Below are 22,055 nucleotides of genomic sequence, written 5' to 3'. Positions count from 1 at the left end.
ATAACTTGTAACACATGTTGAAGTTTAGTCAAACCACTGGTTATTCTGTGCTAAAATAAATGTAGGCTTAGAAAATCCAGATAGCGATTTGCAGTTTGAACAGGAGATGAGAATTCTTGGAATACAGTTTGCCATAGTTTGCATTTTAGAGCTGAGGCCAAAATAGGGGTTTTTTCTGTTCAGGAAGAGGAGATAATCTTGTTCACTGTGACAGTTGTTTATGGGAAACTGCTAAGCTCCAAGAATTCATTTTCTCTCATGCTGTTTGCATACATCAGTCTGCTCAGAGTTTTTACCACTAAGTATGCTGACGGTATATAAATCTGTCCCTCCCGGCAGCTCCTCCTTCATTCTCCGTCTTCCCTGTCTCAAAGTTGTCTGTTATAGTAACGTGGTAAGGATGGTGTCCGTTACAGATTGAACTTCTACGTATCTGGTTGTTCCCATTTGTGGTGGTAATCGAATAATGAGAGAGGTTCCAGGTTTTTTCCCTTTCTAAGCTATTTAATACAACATCCGCAAGACCGCTTGATGATAAGCAGATCAGCAATGTAGTTTTAAAGGAACGCCCATTCACTCAGCAGCAAAAATAGCAACTACCAAAATGCTTGTCATTTTAATGGGGAGGGCTGAAAGGAATCGGTAAATTCTGGGAATCTCTTGTGACAGGGGTCACATACATGGTGTTTCTGTTGCTTTCTTGCCCTTAACTGCAGGGGTGTCCCCAAGTTCAGTGCTTTGTTCCTTACGGGAAACATAACAGCCATTCTCCCTTTAAAGCAGTGATGGCGAACCTATGGCACGGGTGCCAGAGGTGGCACTCAGAGCCCTATCTGTGGGCACGCACAAACAGAGTTCATCATGTAGGGGGGAAATCGCCCCCCACACACACACATCTAGGCTGGGCTCAATTATTAGCATTAAACCTAAGACCTAGTTTTGGGGAAGCAGTATAGGTAACCCTGTTAAGCACTGTTAAACCCCACTGATTTTCATGCAAAGAACTAAAGTGTGATCCTTTACCTGGGAATAAGCTTGGTTGCTGGCAATGGGGCTTGCTTCTGAGTAAACCCTCCTAGGGTCGTGATTCACCCGTTTGAAGAGTTGCATGGTTGCTTCAAAGCAAAGCCACCGACTACCACCAAGCTTATTCCCGAGTAACGCACGCCTCAGAGCCAACCATTTTTTCTTAACTAAAACCTCAGTATTCAGGTTAAATTGCCATGTTGGCACTTTGCGATAAATAAGCTGGTTTTGGGTTGCAGTTTGGGCACTCGGTCTCAAAAAGGTTCGCCATCACTGCTTTAAAGTATGCACTTAAATACATCACTGGGCTAGCAAGGACATGCTTTTTCTGTATGTTCCTGGCCACCCCAATCTGCATAGCAGGTTTTGGTCTTTTCTTGCCCATCATCTTGCCTCCTGTCATGAAAAATTAAGGTCATGTTCAGTGACGCAGTCTCTGTGCCATCGGGGTTACCTCCCCCCACCCAAAATTCCAGGGCTTGGATGTGCTGGTCTTGCATGGGACGCTGAGGCTCTTTCGGCCCTGGCCCCAACCTGGTGGAACGCTCTGTCCCATGAGACCAGACCCCTGGAGACCTGATGCAGTTCTGCAGGGCCTGTAAGACAGAGCAGTTCTACCAAGCATACAGTTGAGGCAGCTACAGTTTTACATCAGTCTGTTCTCACCTTCCCGCACCCCAATACTGCCTTCCTGTTGCCATAAAGTTGGAAGGCTTTAATAATTTTTAAATGTTTGAGGCCCCTTCTGCACATACAGAATAAGGCACTTTCAATGCACTTTGCAGCTGGATTTTACTGTGCAGAATGGCAAAACGGCAAACAATTGTGAAAGTGGATTGAAAGTGTATTGTCGAAGGCTTTCACGGCCGGAATCACTTTGGTGCTGTGTGGTTTCTGGGCTGTGTGGCCGTGTTCTAGCAGCATTCTCTCCTGACGTTTCGCCTGCATCTGTGGCTGGCATCTTCAGAGGATCTGATGTTGGGAAAGCAAGTGGAGTATATATATACCTATTGGAGTGTCCAAGGTGGGTGAAGAAACATTGTCTGTGAGTAACAAAGAAGACAGCCAGGTCAATAGGTGAGGGCATCTGAATAGAAGTATCTGTAACAGTGAAGTCTATAGCATGGGAGTAACAATGAAGATAGCAAGGTCAATAGGTGGGAGCATCTGAATAGAAGTATCCTGGCCTTTGTTTCCTTTGCCTATAGTCATCCTATGTTTGTGTGGAGCTGATTAGTCACTGTCTTGACTCTAGTATTTTTCAACACTGGCAGCCAAGTTCTGTTCATATATACTCCATTTGCTTTCCCAACATCAGATCCTCTGAAGATGCCAGCCACAGATGCAGGCGAAACGTCAGGAGAGAATGCTGCTAGAACACCGCCATACAGCCCGGAAACCACACAGCACCCAAAGGATTGAAAGTGCATTATTCTGCATGTGTGGAAGGGGCCTTAAACAATCTTAATGTTTTTAATGTATTTATGCTGTTCTAAATGTGTTTATATTAGCTATGTTTTAAATGATTTTATCATGTGTTATGGAAATGTTGTGAACCACCCTGAGCCCGTTGGGGAAGGCTGCCTTTGTAAATAATATAGTAGTGCCGGAGGCTAGGCGCATGGGGTGTGCCAACCTCTGACACTCCAGATGTTCATGGGAGGCTGCCGAATTCCATCAGATCCCTGCACTTGGGCATGGCGAGGGGAGCTGATGGGAGTATCCATCCTGGATTCATCTCTGCCATAGGTTGACCACCCCTGGGCTAGAGGATGAAGGAATCTTGTGACCTCTTACACAGAGATTCGAATGCTTGATCCTGCTTCCTGGCCACAATCCACTGATATTAATCCATGCATAGTGGGGAGGTTTATTGGAGGCATGGAGAGCAGCTGAAGTAGTCAAGATGCCTAAGATCTAACCACATGGAGATCTGCAGTGTACCATCCCTGCGAGCTGCATCCTGTAATGGGACAATGTTGTGATGATGAAATGTTGCATTTACTGTTGTTTAAGTAGATGCTCCATGGATTTCATCGCATGCAACTTGCATCGTTTGCTCTCAGAAAGTGCAAATGAAACTGCATGCGGCTATATTTCGACGTGAACTGGGATGAGTACAATCTAAAATGTTTTTAAGCAGTGAGTAGGATATTACCACCGTGTGTGTGGAAGGGACAGCTTTCCTGTGTTCCTGTGCACTGATGCAGCTCTTTCTGACCCCTGGAGGTTTCACTCCCAGGACTGTGAGATGAACATGAAGAAACAACCAGGCGGGTGGGTCAGGGCTGGAATGAGGGAAGGCAAGTTGTTGAAACGGCTCCTCCTTCCCATTCCTCAAGTGCAGTCCTGCTGACGGGAGGGGCAATTTCATCTCCCTTTCCCTGCACGCATCAACCCACTTATCTTTACAGCCATTCTCCTGCAGGGATCCTGCAACCCTTGAAGTGATTTTCACAGGGCTTCAAAGGGCAGCTCAGCAATGGAGGGGAAAGTGGGGAAACACTGTGCCCCCCGCCTGTGAATAGGTGCTAAAAATGTGGTGATCTTGAGCTAAATGAAACAAATGTGTAGCGATCAGTGCACTTTTCCGGAGCCGGCGTCCAGAATGCCACTTGGTTTATCTGTGCTAGGACTTGTGAAACAAGTTGCTTCTTGCTGTGGCCTTCGTAACTACCCCAAAAAGCTGTTGCTTTTCCTCCATAAAATGTACCTTGTTTCTTTTGCAGCGTGAGAAAACAGGGCAACTGATGGCAATTCAGATTCAATTTGACGGCCGTGCGAGTCAGCGTTTCTAAATCACGTTCATTGTCTGTGCTGTGCTGGACGCCGTATGACTCACTATATTTTAACTGCATCAGGGAGCCTGAAAAGGACATGGTGTCTACCAAGCCATGCAAGACGATGGAAAGCATCCTTCTGACCAGGACAGAGGCCTGCAACCTGCGGCTCTCCAGATGTTCATGGACTACATCAATGATGGTGAACCTTTTCGAGGCCGAGTGCCCAAATTGCAACCCAAAACCCACTTATTTATCCCAAAGTGCCAACACAGCAATTTAATTTGAATACTGAGGTTTTAATTTAAAAAAAACCAGTTGGCTCCGAGGCACACATTACTTGGGAGTAAGCTTGGTGGTAGTCGGTGGCTTTGCTTTTAAGCAACCATGCAATGCTTTGAATGGGTGAATCACGACCCTAGGAGGGTTTAGAAGCAAGCCCCATTGCCAGCAACCGAGCTTACTCCCAGGTAAAGGATTGCATTTTAGTTCTTCCCATGAAAATCAGTGGGGTTTAACAGCACTTTACAGGGTTACCTACATGTCATGCCCAGCGGCCCAGGACAGTCGAGATATGTGTGGGGGGATTTTCATTCCCCCCCTCATGACGAACTCTGTGTGCGCGTGCCCATAGAGAGGGCTCTGAGTGCCACCTCTGGCACCCATGCCATAGGTTCGCCACCACTGGACTACATGATGGCAGGGGCTGATGGGAACTGTAGTCCATGAACATCTGGAGAGCCACAGGTTGCAGACCCCTGGACTAGGAGAACTGTGAATCGTGCCGTCTCTGGGGCAGTTGACAGAGCTGTTGAAGCTGCTGCATTCTGAATCAGGCCACTGGTCCATCAAAGTCAGTACTGCCTACTCAGACACGCAGCAGCTCTCTAGGATCTCAAGCAGAGGTCATTCCCATCACTTCCTACCCTATCCTTTTAGCTGGAGATGCTGGGGATTGAACCTGGGACCTCTGCATGCCAGGCAGATTTTCTAACCACTGAGCTATGCTACCTCCCTTGCTATCGTAAGGTGTGATCCATAGATCATTAGGATGAATTAGGGTGGCATATCAAGTAAATGACACACTAACGACCTTAATGAGTTTGGGGTGCTGTTTGGTTTCCGGGCTGTATGGCCGTGTTCTAGCAGCATTCTCTCCTGACGTTTCGCCTGCATCTGTGGCTGGCATCTTCAGAGGATCTGATGGTAGGAATGGAAATCAAGTGGAGTATATATACTGTGAGGTCAAAAGGTGAGGCCATCTGAATAGAGTAGCCTGGCATGTGAGTCACAGAGAAGTCTGTAGCATGGGAGTAACAATAGAAGATAGCAAGGGTCAATAAAGGTGAGATGGATCTGAATAGAAGCTATCCTGAGGATCTTTGTTTCCTTTGGAGTGCGCTGCATAGTCTATAGTTGTCCTGTGTTTGTGTGGAGCTGATCAGTCACTGTCTTGATTCTAGAGTTTTTCAACACTGGCAGCCAAATTCTGTTCATTTTCATGGTTTCTTCCTTCCTGTTGAAATTGTCCATGTGCTTGTGGATTTCAATGGCTTCTCTGTGTAGTCTGACGTAGTGGTTGTCAGAGTGGTCCAGAATTTCTGTGTTTTCAAATAATATTCTGTGTCCAGGTTGGTTTATCAAGTGTTCTGCTATTGCTGATTTTTCTGGCTGAAATAGTCTGCAGTGCCTTTCGTGTTCTTTAATTCGTGTCTGAGCGCTGCATTTGGTGGTTCCAAACGCAGCAAGTTTGTTTTTACTTAATGAGTTTTTACTTAATGAGTTTGTTTTTACTTATTTAAAAGCATTCAGAGCCATTTACAGAAAACTCAGTAATTTCTAATAAAAATGTATATTTTCAGTGGAACTCCATCCTTTGTTTCTCCCCAGTTTCATTTTAAGAATGTTAAAAGGTCTCTTTTTAAGAGAGAGCCATGAAAGTAATTATATTTGTCTTTCTGAAAGTTATGCAGGACTAGCGCCCGGGTGTCTCCCGTTTTGGAGATCAGTGGCATTTAACCCAGAAGTAACATGACCGCCCGACATTGGTGGCTGCAAACCAGTTTCCTTCCTGGTTTTAACAATCTACAGAACTGTTTATATAGTCAGGGAACATTTTGTTTAAACTATGACCGTTTAACATTCTATTAAGTATGCGAGTAATTGAGTTTTTCATGTTTATAGTGGAAACAACACTTTTGAAATTTTGATCTTAGCTTGATCTTAAGAATACAAGAGGAACCTTGCTGGATCATACCAGTTGTCCACTTAGTCCAGCACTGGGGCCAGTTAGCTACCCTTGAGTGCCAACGGACAGGACATAGAGGCAGAGACCTTCCCTTGATGTTTCCTCCTAAAATGGTTATTCAGTTGTTTATTGCCTATAAATTTTGGGGTTCATTTTGATCACTATTCCTAGTAGCCACTGATAGACATCTCTTCCATGGATCTGTCTGATCCCCTTTTAAAGCCATCTATGCTCATGGTCATCATTCCACAATGAAATTACTCATTGATTTTAAAAGTTCCTTTGGCGTTGGAGAAGGGTTTTATGGATACCATGGTCTGCTAAAGTGAGTGGAGTCTAAATCAAATCAAGCCTGCCTAAACTGAAGCTACCATGGTTTTTAAGAAGCAAGCCTTTATTGGCATAGACAGCAGTACAACAATAATAAAAAACGGATTAAAAAGCATATACAATACAAAATACATGTTAGGTCGAAGGAAATCTACTGGCATTTAGTAATTTCCAGGAGAAAGTCTGCCACTATCATACAGAGAGAAGGATCAGGGTTGTCCAACAAGTAGTGTAATCTAATTAAATCGGGGAGATCGGGTAAATGTAAAGGAATAAGATTCACATACTTGGATCTGATTTCCTTGAATCTGAGACAGTGAAGTAATTGGTGGGCCAGAGATTCAACTGAGCCATCGTTACATGGGCACAATCTTTTAGCCTTTTCTTGCTTATTAAATCTGCCATGTAACAAGGCAGAAGGCATAACATTAAACCTGGCAAGCATTATGGCTCTGCTACCATGGTTTGGTCACATCATGAGAAGGCAAGATTCACTAGAAAAGACAATAATGCTAGGAATCGTTGAGGGCAGCTGGAAGAGTGGAAGATACAATATGAGGTGGATGGATTCAATCAAGAAAGCCATAGGCCATAGGTTTGTAAAACGTGAGCAAAGCTGTTAAGAATAGGGTGTTTCAGAGGTCATTAATTCATAGAATCACCATAAGGGAAAAGCAGTTCATTGGTACACACATACTTTGTCAGAGGTGGCAGCGATAGCACTTATACCATGAAACATACCTGTGCTTGCCCTACAAAATATTATTGAGCCCCCTCACATAGCTGGACCTCGGTTATGGAGCTCCTTTGGAAAGGTTCAGCTAGTTCAATCTTTGGGACACTTTAGGATAGACTTAAACATTTCAAAAAACATCACTATAGTCTAAAATTCCTACTTGGTACCATTTGTGTAGGAGCCAAAAATCTTGTGCAGTCTAGAACTTTTACAAGAAGCTGTAACCTGCCCCTGGCCTCTGTGGAGAAAGGCAGCCTGTAAATAGATAAATATACTCTATTGTGGAAGATCAGCTGTTTTGAACCATTTCATACCATTATTAGCTTGATAATTAATACAGATGGTACCAATTTCTTTATATTGTATGTTGCACACAGTTCACTTGAACTTAAGAGAGAATTAGTATTATAAATTGGGGAAATTCAGGAATATTCTGCATAGAATTTTTGCTTTCTATCACTTTGTTCTCCTATTTTCTAATTAATTCTCTTTGAACTTTGAGTGCAACTTCTTAAATGAGTCATTTTATCTGAAATCACTGACTTCGGGGCACAGTGTTCAAATACCTCTTTGATGATAAAATGAGGAAATAGTTTACCTGTTTCCAGTCTTCTAGAACAAAATAGGTGCTTGCAAATTATTTTTGACCTCACTTGGCACACAGTCAGGCTTTCCATCTTCCTTATATCTCTCCTACTGAACTAACCCAAAATCCCTTAAATGCCTCACCAAAAGTTTCACCTAAAGTTTATGAGGCCAAAAGAAATTTAATTAGGTTGAGCATGGCTTGTAGTATGGTAGCTCTGATGATTGCCACAAGTGAGTGAAGGGTCTAATTTTCTTTATTGGAGGGTATGTCGTTCAACTTATGACATGTGATCCCCATAGAAATTAGGTAATGAGAAATAGCAGAAGTCAAAGATAATGAGGCCTTCTACTGGCATTCAGATTTCAGTCAAAGAGGCTAAGCAAATAAATCAAGTTATGGTGTAACAAAACCTAACACAAAAGTTCTTGTCTCTGGTACTCTTAAGCCAGTGATGGTCAATTTCTTTGTGTCTTAAATAGCCAGATTCCTGTTGCCTAAAGATAAAGTTAAAAAAATTGTTACCTGTTCTCACTTAGAATCATAGAGTTGGAATGGCCCTCTCCTTTCAAACCCTGCCTCTTTGGTAGGTAGAAATCAAGTCAAGCCATCCAGTCCACAAGCAGAGAAGAAGGAACACCTGTCCACAGAACACATTCCTCACTTAAGAAAAAAAGTTTGCAGATATCCAAGGTTACAACAGTAGGTGTGTGGGATTCCGTCCTAACTCCAAGCAAAACACTTCAGTACATCCCAACTGATAGAGCAGAGACCTGTGGCTCCCAAGCAAACCCCACTGCAAGCAGGATTGCTTTATCCTATGTGCCATCTTCCTGCCACAACCATAGGCCAAGATTGCACAAGGGCCCTTTTGGATCGGGAAAGAGTCAGGTCCACCACCCACACTTTGTGACCCATCAAAGAGCTGTTGGAATGGACCATGCTTTGTTCAACGCCCTCTTGTTTTTAGTCCCAAGCAGGGCACAGTGGTTCAACTTTTACTTTTCAAATGGTAATGGCTCTTGTGACCATCACCAGATCAGACTGCTGAACTTATAAGTGATATTTTCTTGTCTCTATTCCTCTTGCATGCAAGTAGTGGATTGCTCCTGATAAAGAATAGCCCTGAATTCATCAATCTCCATTACTGCAGAACAAGCACTGTGGCTTACATGAGACGATATCTGCATAAGGATTTCTGGAGAGCTCATGTCTCATAATTCAGTGCATCAGATCCTTGAAAACCGTGGGAACTCCTTTGCAGGCAAACACTATCTGAAGAAGATCAACAACAGTTGAAACAAGAGAAGCACATAGGGAACACTGTTGAGGGTAAGTGAGCATGAAAGGCAGGTTCCTTTCGCTTCTAAGTTCACATTAAAATATTGAGCTTGTACCACAGAATCCTCCAGTTGAAAGAGAGCAGGCCCCACGTTTGGTCTGGACACCACCATAGAACCTGAAGGAGATAAAAACTTCTAAAACGATCAAGAACAGGAGTAATGGCGAAAACAGTTTTTGGAAAAGGAAAACTCTGTGAATAGTTAACATAAGTAAAAAGATGATGATTTGATATCATGATATACATTTTGGAAGAAATATGTTCAGAAACTTGTTGGCTTAGGCTTATTAGAATAAAAACTTGGGCTTATTAGAATTTGCTTAAGGTTTTTTTAGATTAAATTAGATTTTTTATTTAAACGTATTGGTTCTCTGGTGTGAAAATATCTTTTCTACTTTTTAAAATATCCCTTTGTTATTATTAAAAAAACGTTAAGAATAGTGAATGAAACTCAGTGATAAAACCCTTGACTCAGTCTGTCCATTCTTCTTTGGCACTGTGCTCAGTTAACTGGTATTCTTCTCTGGCACACCTGTTTGTCTTTGTAGTCCTTGAAGGCCTGCTATGGACATTGACCTCTTAAAACCGTTGTAACTACCTTGCTGCACACAGTTTGTGTAGAATTCTTCCTGCTCAGTAATATCAGACATTGCTTGGGTTTAAGGGGCAGCTTCAACATCTTTGCAGGTTCTTTTTCTCCTTGAAAGTGTCATTGCCTTGAAAGTTGGCACTCAGTGTGAATGCATCCAGGTAGCCCCGTTGAACCTGCTAGAACTACCGTTTCCACAAGTCCAGTTAAATAAAAAGACACAAGACTTCCAGTATTGTAAATACATTTAGGTAGCCCAGTTGAGCTTGCTAGAATTGTTTCTGCAAGTCTGGTAAAAAAATTTTTTTTTAAAGATAGAATACTTCCAGCAATCAAAACACGTTAAATAAAATGAGTTTCCTTTTATTCATGCAGGGGGTGTTGAGATACATATATACCTCTGAATATCACTCTGTTTCATTAACAGACGTGCTTATAAGAAGCTTTGGGTGGCTATATTCCAGTGGTGGCGAACCTCTGGCACTCCAGATGTTAGGGACTACAATTCCCATTAGCCCCAATTGGCCATGCTGGCAGGGGCTGATGGGAATTGTAGTCTTTAACATCTGGAGTGCCAAAGGTTCGCCACCACGGCTATATTCAGTAGCTTAGTAATTAAGGTAAAAATATTCTAGGTGTGTTTCTGGTCATTTTGCCAATCGATGTGTCTTCCTGCTTTTCTCTTCCCCTTCTTCCAGCAGAGGGGGAAAGGCCCTAATTCTGAAGGTTCCCTTATTGTTATGGCCCTTTTGCCTGACGACGCACAGAGTTTTGAAAATTAATTGCCGTCCAGCAGTTAGAGCAAACCACTTCAAGACTCACCTTCAGGAATGATGGCAGTTTTCCATTTGCAGTTACCTAGGCTGTAGTTAACTGGGTTATGAAAAGAGAGTGCTAATTTGTAATAGTTCTTGGACTGAAGTCAAACAAAGTGCAGTAATTGGTGGAATCCCCCCATGCGTTGTTCCTTCTGTCAGCCCATATAATTGGGGTTGAAATATTTGTGAATTGCACAAGTGTCTACTAAAATGCCTGCAAAGCCAATGGAATCAAGTGGTCGAAGCAAAAGAGCCGGTCTACATCTCTCGAGGAAAGAGAGAATGCACAGTTTGGTTGTTGTGGGTTCTCCAGGCTGTGTGGCCATGGTCTGGTAGAACTTGTTCCTGACATTTTACGTGCATCTGTGGCCGGCATCCTCAGAGGTGTATCATGGAGAGAAGTGTGGCACACTTCTCTCTGTGATATACCTCTGAAGATGCCGACCACAGATGCAGGCGAAACGCTAGGAACAGGATCTACCAGACCACTGCAACACAGCCCAGAAAACCCACAGCAACCAGTTGAATCCGGCCATGAAAGCCTTCGACAATACATAAGAACATAAGAACTAGCCTGCTGGATCAGACCAGAGTCCATCTAGTCCAGCACTCTGCTACTCGCAGTGGCCCACCAGGTGCCTTTGGGAGCTCACGTGCAGGATGTGAAAGCAATGGCCTGCTGCTGCTGCTGCTGCTGCTCCTGAGCACCTGGTCTGCTAAGGCATTTGCAATCTGAGATCAAGGAGGATCAAGATTGGTAGCCATAGATCGACTTCTCCTCCATAAATCTGTCCAAGCCCCTTTTAAAGCTATCCATGTTAGTGGCCATCACCACCTCCTGTGGGAGCATATTGCATGAAGAAGTGTTTCCTTTTATTAGTCCTAATTCTTCCCCCCAGCATTTTCAATGAATGCCCCCTGGTTCTACACTAAGCAGTTTGTCTTTTCTGTCTTGTGACAGAAAATCCAAATGATAGCCCACTTCCAGAGTTGCAGAATTACATCGAACAAGTTAACCTGTTCTCACTTCATGCTGCCCTACTGTTTGCTACCTGAGAAGCAACCTTATCCTGGCCCCACTGAGGGGAACACTTTTGTAATTCGAAATTAGGTGTTCAGGTAAATATTAAAATTCTATCCACTGTTTCTAAAAGAAAATGTTGTGGCAGGGACTGATTGCACTTCACATCTTGTGAATGGAGAATGCTTTGAGTAAGATAGAAATATGCTTTTTTAAATGAAATTTAAGTCAAATTGGTCATTTCTTGCCAGGGAGAACTTGACCCAGTATATGAGTAAGCAGCACCTGACTGTACCATTATTGGTAGATCACAGATTTCTAGGAAATGTGCAGTCTGTTCTTCCCAGTCAGCGTTCTGCAAGTCCCTACTTTCTCTTTATCAGTTTCAATTAGTTAGCCAGCTGCACTCTTTCCTTTAAAAAAAAAAAGATCTGGCAGGTTTACTGTGCCATACATTTTCAGAGATTCAAAATCCAAAACCTTTATTAGGCATAAAACCAGTGTGTGAGGCATAAAACCAGTGTGTGATTTTTTTTCAGGGATTATATCTACTTCTTAAGGTGCTTGAAGTTCGTGGGGTAGAAAAATTCACAAGGGGCATAGTTGGTTGTTGTTTTTTAATGGGGCCCAAAGGACATGCCATGAATTAGAATATTTAAAACATTGAGAGGGCATTTAAAATGTACGTATAAATATTTAACAGTACAATAAAAACATGTAGACATACAAATGTAACACTTCCTGGGAGAAAGGTTAGTATGAGTTTACTGTGGGGATTGGGGGGGGGGGGCGTGCAACTGCCAAATGAAGCAAAGAAAGTCTTTACTTGCTTGCAATGTCAGGAAGACCGATGGAGCTCCATGGGGAGTAAATTCCAAAGTTTTGGTACCATGATGGAGAAGACCCTTTCACGGGTTGCCACCCATCTAGTCTCAGATAATTGGGCACCCCAAGCTAGGGCTCATTCCACACATGCAGAATAATGCACTTTCAAACTGCTTTCAGTGCTCTTTGAATCTGTGCGGAATAGCAAAATCCACTTGCAAACAGTTGTGAAAGTGGTTTGAAAACGCATTATTTTGCACATGCGGAAGGGGCCTAGGTCTCCAAAGATGACCACAGCGGTCATTTTGGCATAAGTTTTGTTGTTACTGCTTTATTATTGGGCTGGAACTCCCAAGCCTTCCTGGTCTGTATCCCTTCTTGTGTCTCACCTTATCTCCTCAGACCCAGGGTAACAATAAAGTGCAGAAGATTCCAGAACAACATAACAATACATTGATAGGAGAAAAACAGCCTGCGAGGGAGAAATAATGCACAAGGTTTGCCAAAAAGTTTCCTTTCCACTGAATGATTTCTGAGATAGAAACTGTCCTGCGTGCATTATTTAAGAACATTTTTGGCTTGTGGTTCCACTCCCACCTTAACACCTTGGCCAAAGGATTTCCTTCCTATCCAAGATACATGATTTACTAGCTTAGGTGGGAGTGGAAACTGATTAATTTTGTAGAATATCGAGTCTGCCCTTTTCTTTTCCACCTGTCCACTTTTTGGAATACAGATCTATAGGAGAGTTTGAGTAGAAATTGGTGTGTGAGTTGGTTTCAAGACATATTTCCAAGAATTGACTTTGTCTTCAGATTATTCACCGGCTGTATTAATGAACCCAGGCTAAACAAAACCTCCATTGATGGCAGAAAGTGCTGATTTCAGGCGACACCATAGAGTTTTCAAGGCAAGAGCCGTTCAGAGGTGATTTGCTGCTGCCTGCATCTGCATGGGCTGAGAGAGTTCTGAGAGAACTGTGACTGGCCCAAGGTCACCCAGCAGGCTTCCTGTGGAAGAGTGGGGACTCCAACTCCTTTCTCCAGGTTAGAGTCTGGCGCACTTAACCATTACACCACACTGGCTCTTCATTGCAGTACCTTTTCATGTACCATTCTGGGTTGTATGTGTGAGATGAATATATTATTACAATTAATTTACTCTAATAAGTTTTTTTGTATTCATTTGGGTGCATCGGAACCTGCTGAATTCAGTTGACTTAACTCTTCACAGAAATAGCTGCTCTACCCAGATGCTCTACCAAGACTGGTTTTTAGTTGCTACTAGCTGGTTCCTAAGCAAGGACTCCCAAGTAATGAGCTACTTGACGATTGTTCTGTTCTGGATAGCCCAGTCTAGCCTGATGTCGGCAAATCCTGGAAGCTAAGCAGGGTGGACCCTGGTTAGTATTTGGATGGGAGACCTCCAAGGAACTCCAGGGTTGCCATGCTGAGGAAGGCAATGGCAAACCACCTCTGAACATCTCTTGCCTTGAAAACCCTGTGAGGTTGTCATAAGCCTGCTAAAACTTGATGACGAATCTCCCCTGGGTAATCAGAGCCTGATTGTAACACTGGGACAGGTGACAGATGTCCACATGTAGAAACTGCAGAAACATAATGTGTGCACAGTGTTTTCATGGGTATAAAAATATGGCCCCAGTGGTAGGTGTAGTATGCAATGAGAATGATGAACCACTGAATTAGTTGCTAAAGTGCTGAACACGACAAGGTTACTCCTGTTGTGTTCTGTAGCTTGTGCAACCCTGCTCCCCCTTCCCCCTCCATGTGTTCTAACAGTTTGGTAAGCGTAGTTGCAACAAACCCTTATAGCTCATTGCAACGCACAAATCCTGCTGATGCAGTTAGTCGCATTTTAATAGATCATTGACCCATCTGTAAGACTCTGACCGCTTTGGAGATAAAAATCAAAGGCTTGATTGGCCACTCAGAGCAGGACATATTGAGAAATGGTATAATAATTAACAATCGTAATGGGAATGGCTTTTGAGTTCTAACCAGTTGCAAGTTTTATCTTTAGCGGCGTTTAACCCTTTTTGTACCATACTACAAAACTGAAAAGTGTACTCCTGTAGAAATACAGACCAGGGGGCATAATGTTCTGTTTTTTTTCTTAATGTCAAGTTATGTTCTGGATTCTTGTAATGTATATGGCAGTGGTGGCGAACCTTTGGCACTCCAGATGTTATGGACTACAATTCCCAGCAGCCCCTGCCAGCATGGCCAATTGGCTGATGGGAATTGTAGTCCATAATATCAGGAGTGCCAAAGGTTCGCCACCACGGGTATATGGCATTAAAAGCAACTGGCCTGATTTAGATGGCCCGGGCTAGCCCAGTTTGCCATTTGGCTTCACTGCCCTACAGGACCAGCCATGGCTTCACCTGCCCAGCATTGCTTCACCTTCACTTGCCTGGCTTCATTTGCCCATGGCTTCACCTGCCTTGCAGCTATCCCACAGGACCAACCATGGCAGGTAGCTGCATAGCAATTCAGATCTGCCCTGCCCCATGCACTCCCAGGAACAAAAAAATAGACTGATCTTGGCTCCTTTCACCATTCCTTTTGTCCCTTGTCTTCAAAAAGTCACACTAAGAATAAGGTGCTCGTATTAAAGAACCAGGGTGCATGTGCTAACAATTAGCTGGATTTGCATGACAGATCGATGCTGACTTCTCACGTGCAGATTCTTGAGTAAGACTCTGGGTGTGGAAAAGGAATTGTGTTGAGACCGTTACTTTTAATATCTGCTGTGCAGCATGATGCCCCATGTATGTTTTTAAGAGAGGTTACCAAGGCATTCCCACAGTCTTCACTGGTGGCACTCTTTCGTCACATACCAGTACTAGCAGGGGAAAGAGAATTAGCCTTTGGTTTTCTGGCTGAAGACCCAGCACAGGAAAATGCAGCTAGAACAGTCTTTAATATTTTTAGAGTTTACGTACATGCAAGTTGTTTTTCTACTGTATTGTCGAAGGCTTTCACGGCCGGAATCACTGGGGTTCTGTGTGGTTTCTGGGCTGTATGGCCGTGTTCTAGCAGCATTCTCTCATGGCGTTTCGCCTGCATCTGTGGCTGGCATCTTCAGAGGATCTGATAGTAGGAATGGAAAGCAGGTGGAGTATATCTGAAGATGCCAGCCACAGGTGGAGTATATCTGAAGATGCCAGCCACAGATGCTGGCGAAACATCAGGAGAGAATGCTGCTAGAACACGGCCATACAGCCCGGAAAACACACAGCACCCGACTGTTTTTCTACTTTCTAGCAGAAGACGTATTAAAACTGTGCTCTGAAAGGAGTTCAGCATGATTTGTTTAAGAAGGAGAAGAGTTTGGATTTATATCCCCCCTTTCTCTCCTGCAGGAGACTCAAAGGGGCTTACAATATCCTTGCCCTCCCCCCCTCACAACAAACACCCTGTGAGGTAGGTGGGGCTGAGAGAGCTCTGAGAAGCTGTGACTAGCCCAAGGTCACCCAGCTGGCTTGTGTGAGCGTGCACAGGCTAATCTGAATTCCCCAGATAAGCCTCCACAGCTCAGGCGGCAGAGCTGGGAATCAAACCCGGTTCCTCCAGATTAGATACACGAGCTCTTAACCTCCTATGCCACTGCTGCTCACAGGGGCGTTTGGCACAGGACACATCAGATCTTTCAGGGCAAGTAGTTAACAAGTACAACAGGAAATGTGAAGACCTTGAATGGGTCACCAGCTGTCAAGAAGATCCTCAGTAAAAGCTGATGGTAATTTAGAAGGATTTGAGGACAGCAAGGCTGATTCCGCATGGGCCAAAAATAGTGGTGTGAAAACGCTGTGAAAACAGTATAAACCCTTTTACACCATTTTAAACTCTTTTACACCATTTCCACACTGTTTTCACACTTCTGTTTTTGGCCCATGCGGAATCAGCCCAAGTTAAATGAAAAGTGAAAGGTCACTTTAAGATTTATTGTGACATTGAGACTCTTCATTTTACTTGAGGTAAAGCTGGGGGAACAAACTGAGTAGACCAGCTGATTATGTAGAGAGCATTTCATCAAAGAAGATCTGGAGAGATCAGAATAAAATGTTTGTTAAGATCAATTTTGTTACTAGAGTTCTTGCTGTTTTTGAATGAATGAAAAGTGTTTAATGCTTTCCATAGTGGATTTCCCTGGCTTTATAATTGGTGCTGAGGAAATTTTCCTTTTAATTATGTGTCCAGGGAAAACTCATGCTCTGAAAGAAATGGTAAGAATCTAGTTAATTCGTTTAATTCCTTTTGAACATAATGGAGGTCACATTACTTTGCTTAAGATTTTTAGACTTTTCTGTAAGATGACAGCGAGGTTCAAACAAACGGTGGCAAGTGAGGGAGTATAAAGATACCTGGGGGGTTATTGTGGATGTTGCATACTAGTTTGGCTGATCGCACACAGAAAATGTGTACGGTTGCAAGATGGACTGTGTTAGTAGTTGAAGTTGCAAGCTGTGAATAACAAACAGCAGGGAAGCAGAGTATGAACCATATGTTCTGCAGCACCATGGAGAGCTCTTTGAGTGCAGAAGTTGCTCTGCTAAGACTATAACTTAGTTTGAGCATTAGTTTATCCTATGGCCTCTAGATATCTTACAAGGTTTCTCAAAAAATAAATTGCATATGTGTTGGTGGGTAGGTGTTTTTTCTGTGTCCTTTCCTTAATCCTCAATGTCAATAGGAGCAGCAGTGGCTAAGAGCAGGTGCACTCTGATCTGGAGGAACCGGGTTTGATTCCCAGCTCTGCCGCTTGAGTTGTGGAGGCTTATCTGGGGAATTCAGATTAGCCTCTACACTCCCACACACACCAGCTGGGCTAGTCACAGCTTCTCGGAGCTCTCTCAGTCCCACCCACCTCACAGGGTGTTTGTTGTGAGGGGGGGAAGGGCAAGGAGATTGTAAGTCCCTTTGAGTCTCCTGCAGGAGAGAAAGGGGGGATATAAATCCAAACTCTTCTTCTTCTTCTTCCTGCTACTACAGCGTGGTGTAGTGGTTAAGAGCTAGTTGCTCTTAAATCCTCAATGTCTTCCTGCTACTGCAGCGTGGTACAGTGGTTAAGAGGAGGTACACTCTAATCTGGAGAACCGGGTTTGATTCCCCGCTCTGCCACTTGAGCTGTGGAGGCTTACCTGGTGAACTAGATTAGCTTGTTCTTTGATTGCACACTTCATTTTGTCATTTTTGTCTCCTGACTTTTGCACATTATTTTTGTGAGCTTCCTGATTGTGGTAGTCTCGGTGCGGTAGAAGTTTGTTTTCTTTTTTGCAGCTCTCCACCACACCTCTTGGCCATGCCTAGCGATTCTGCCTAGTGAAGCATATATTCTTGTCAGCTTCTTTAAAATGCTCGCTTGGTGAGATAAATAAATGTAAAGGATCTATGGCTGTTGTCTGTGTTAAATGTGCCACGTGCATGAATGAGTAGACACCCCCCCCCCCAAAGGGTTCGTGTTCAGTGTGCAGAACGTGAGCAAATTATTGACTATTGACATTTTTGAACATTGGAACTCAAAGGTAACAAATTCCCTCTTTTTTTGGTCGGTCCCTAAAACTCTATCTTACCTTTTGTTAAACGCTGCACAAGCTTTAAGCCCTGCTTTGGCACTGCAGTTTCCTGCAGTATTTCATCTTTTCCAGATATGGTGATTCAGTATTACCTTGACTGATCTTCCTTTTTTCCATTACCCGCTCCTTATCCCTATTGCTGAGTGGGGTTCTCCGTCTCTGTTAGCTTGTCTCTGATCACAATCACCAAGACTATAAAGCACATTAATAGTGTATGCCTACCTGGGTGGTATTAAAGGTTAAAACTGTTTCTGTTTGAATGGCCCAAAGTAGGCTTGCTCCATATTTTTCAAATGTTAACAAACTTTGGCCAAGATCCGTTCAGTTAATCCTGCATCTCTGGACCTGACCTTTTGTTATTGTCACCCAGGAAGTTGTGATGTTATCTTTGTGGAAGGGAAAAAAATGTTTAGCCAGCTGGAGAGCCAGGACCAGACTTTTGAAAGGAATATTGACAGTCATGTTTTAATCTGGGGCCTTGGATTGCTGGCATTTAAAATCTAAAATTCAATCTAAATTAAGCAACCAAGAAGTCCTAGTGACTATGGCCATGCGGCCGTGGCAGCGGAGGAGGAGGAGGAGGAGGAGGAGGAGGAGGAGGAGGAGGAGGAGGAGGAGGAGGAGGAATTATTTTGGCTATGTCTTTGCATCAGATGAGATTGGGCCATCAATCCCCTGAGCAGCAGTGGCGTAGTGGTTAAGAGCAGGTGTACTCTAATCTGGAGGAACTGGGTTTGATTCCCCGCTCTGTCACTTGAACTATGGAGGCTTATCTGGGGAATTCAGATTAGCCTGTACATTCCAACACATGCCAGCTGGGTGACCTTGGGCTAGTCACAGTTCTTCTGAGCTCTCTCAGCCCCACCTACTCACAGGGTGTTTGTTGTGAGGGGGAAAGGGCAAAGAAATTGTAAGCCCCTTTGAGTCTCCTACAGGAGAGAAAGGCGGGATATAAATCCAACTCTTCTTCTTCTTCTTCTTTGACTGATCTGTCTCTGTATAAATCATTGCTTTATGTTTCCCCCTTTCCAATCAGGAAGCAGGCCCATTCCCCCAGATTCAGTATGACTTGGGGAGGGGAAGGGGGGCTGGAATTATATGAGCAATGCACGAAGAAATACTAAGCATCCATGAGGAATGAACATTCTTCCTCTTGCAGCCAGTTGCCAGAGTAGGTATCCAGTTCTGCAGTCAGGAAGAAAAAAATTGCTTCAGAAGTTTGGGGAAATCTTTTCTGGGGCTTAAAGCTTCGGTGGGAAAGTTGAGAGATATACTAAATTCTCTTTCCTGTGGAAATCAGCGCTAGAAGTCTTCGCTGCAGCTCTATCGTGCCTTAACTTGACTCTGCTGGTTCCTTGAAGTTGTTTACAAAATGTCTAAACAGCTATCTTGACATTTACATCTTGCGTGCTTTGTGCTGAGATGGTTGGGCGACCTCTAATGGGCAGCTCAGAATCTGCATTAATGGTTTCTAATAGAATTAGGGGAAAGCATTTGAACATCATCGGACTCTGGAATTATCGCTGCAACTTGCTTTGAATTCTTCTTGTGGTAACAGCTGGATTTAAACAAGCAGCAATATTCTTCAGTGTGTTCATTCTTTTCTTGTTTTGCAGCTGGATCGGAACTGAACTTCCTGCCCTGAGACGTCGAGGTCCAAATTTCATGGCTTTGCAGGGGACGTGATCTACACTTTATTTTTTGCCTTCGTTTCCAAAACCGTCTGATGTGAACAAGTATTCTTTGGCACTTTGTATGTTAGCGCCAAGATTTGCACAACAGCAGAGCCATTTGGACAGTTTCATCGGTGATTTTTTAATCCTTTTTCTTTTCTTTTTTTTTTGCTTCTTTATTTAATTCATCAAACTGAAGATTTTGTTCTTCATCCAGATCAGATGCAGCTTATTTTCCAAGTCACATAAACACATGTCCTGTGATGGAGTCGTGTTTCCGTTGTGTTATAAAATACTAAAAAGTTCTACCAGAATATTTTTAAACAGTGTTAATTTTCAAGGCAACTGGATTGACAAGTCAACAAACAATATGCCATGGACTACTAAAATTTCAAATAACATAACAATGCAAGTGACTATTTTGTAATAATTTCGCCGCAAATAAGAAAGACTTGCAAGGTGTCCCCAGTTGTCGCAGACTAATCTATTAGATGCTGATTCCTACAATCTATTTTAAACTAGCGAACAATGGAATTGAAACGAGTGGATTTTAAATGAATGAGCCCTCCTCCCCCCAGTTCAGTGAGTGTCCTTTTGTGGCTTTGCGTATTTTAGGAAATAATCTTCTATGAATTATTTGAGAAGAATTAAATAGAACAATGGCAGTGCAGGCACTGCAGGTGAAAACATGAATTGTATTTATTACATAAAGCTATATTTTCTTCATAATCAAATACCCCAGAAGAAAAATATGGCCGGAGCATCTCAGGTCTATATTTTCTTTGGTGCACCTATTCTTTCAACTTCACTAAAGGCAGCTAATAAAGAGAGTTTTTTATCCACCACTGCTGAACCCTGGAGAAAGCTCCATCTTTCATTTACGGAAGACACCGTTAAGCCTTGTACTAGAAAATACAAGGATCCTGAGCAGATAAAATATCCTATAACCAATGATGCAGCGTTGTCTTCCTGCACACCAAGCTTTGAAAAGAAACATGGGTCAGTTGATGGTTTTTTGGTGGACCGGGTGAATAATGCTATGAACAATGAAAGTAAGGAGACCGATAAGTCACCTAGCCGAATTCACCACGTCTGTGGAGATACAGACACAGACAACCATGTGAAGCATGTTAGGTATCAGCAGTTTCCCACTGATGGAAGAACAGATGAGCAATGTGTCAAACTACTGCAAGAGCCTGAAGGAGATACCATAATACATAACCATCTTGATATTTCTCCTCTGGTTGACAGTCCCCCAAAAGATCCTCTGAAGATGCCAGCCACAAAAGCAGGCAAAACGTCAGGAGAACATGCTAGTGGAACACGGCCATACAGCCTGGAAACCCCACGACACCCCAGTCCCCAAAAAGTTAGCAGAGGTGTTTCGTCTGTACAGCAGAAGGATGAGTTATCACACTTACAGGGTGATCATGACAAGTTGTGGGAGACATGTTGCCCCGACATAGAGTCAAAGAAACTACCGGGTCCATGTCCAAGGATTGCCTTATCAACACACAATGAATTTCTCAGCATTCTGACCTCAAGTCAAGTTGCTCTCCTTTCAAGAAGGCCTGCTGTAGGACTCAATGAAATGGACATTGACTCAGCAGAGGTTAAGGGGATGGACTTGGTTGGATCTTGTAAGGAGAGTGGAGAAGCTGCGGATATAGCAGTTCAATTAAATGAGAAAGATGGTGCGTGTTCTAAGGCGCCTGTGAGGAATCTCAATCAAGACTACGAGAGTTCTCCTGAACTCTTCAGTTCCGATAGTGCTTCAAAAGACGGCAGCCTGACATTGCTGACGAGAGAAAGTAGCTTTGAGAGAAATTCCAGGGTGTCAGCTGGTCTTTCGTGTTCCCCAGCTGATAGTATTAACAATGGGGTACACATTCAGCCATGGAAGAGTGGGATTCTGTGTTCACAAGGGAGCAACTCACAAAAAGGGTCCTCTAAAAGATCTCGAGTATCTGAAGATGTCTTACCTGCAACGAACTTTGCAGCTGCAGACCAACAGCGATCAAAGAAAACTAAACTGATTTATTCTTCAGTTTTCTCTGTTCCGCAAATGGAGCAACTGAAAATATCGTCATCGAAGAAAGTTCAGAAGCAGCCATCGTTGCTTAAAGACTGTGACCGCAAAGGGCGCAAGTATAATGTCTTGGTCACAGTGCTACATCCATGCCATATCAAGGAAATACAACTGAAGTCAGGAGCGAAATTATCCCCCAATGTCCCCTTGGCTACTATAGTGGTATTTGATCAGTCAGAAATCCAACGGAAGGTTGTACTGTGGAGATCAGCTGCATTTTGGTCACTGACAGTATTTCCCGGAGATATCGTTCTGCTCACAGGTAAGGAATCTTTGTTCCTTTCAGAATATATTTATTTGTCACTGTTTAATTCTCCCCCATGAACAAACCCAAGTCAGTTCACAGTAGGATATGTTTTTAAAGACCTGGATCATATTTTTTTTTCTCTGTTG

The 22,055-nt window shown here is 43.3% G+C and overlaps 1 protein-coding gene across 3 annotated transcripts in view; it reads left to right on the top strand.

Annotated features, from left to right (window-relative positions):
* SHLD2 (shieldin complex subunit 2) overlaps positions 1–22,055 on the top strand; it is a 66,681-nt gene that overhangs the window by 7,072 nt on the left and 37,554 nt on the right. For all 3 annotated transcript variants that reach the window (XM_048505062.1, XM_048505063.1, XM_048505065.1), the window contains exon 2: positions 19,517–21,924. In XM_048505062.1, coding sequence (XP_048361019.1) covers positions 20,262–21,924 — 1,663 coding nt within the window. In that variant the 5' untranslated portion in view covers positions 19,517–20,261. The remainder of the gene's footprint in view (positions 1–19,516; positions 21,925–22,055) is intronic.

This window comes from Sphaerodactylus townsendi, linkage group LG08, assembly GCF_021028975.2.
Source record: "Sphaerodactylus townsendi isolate TG3544 linkage group LG08, MPM_Stown_v2.3, whole genome shotgun sequence".
NCBI lineage: Eukaryota > Metazoa > Chordata > Lepidosauria > Squamata > Sphaerodactylidae > Sphaerodactylus > Sphaerodactylus townsendi.
The sequence above is the reverse complement of the archived record's forward strand: the minus strand, read 5'-3'. Positions and strand labels throughout refer to the sequence as shown.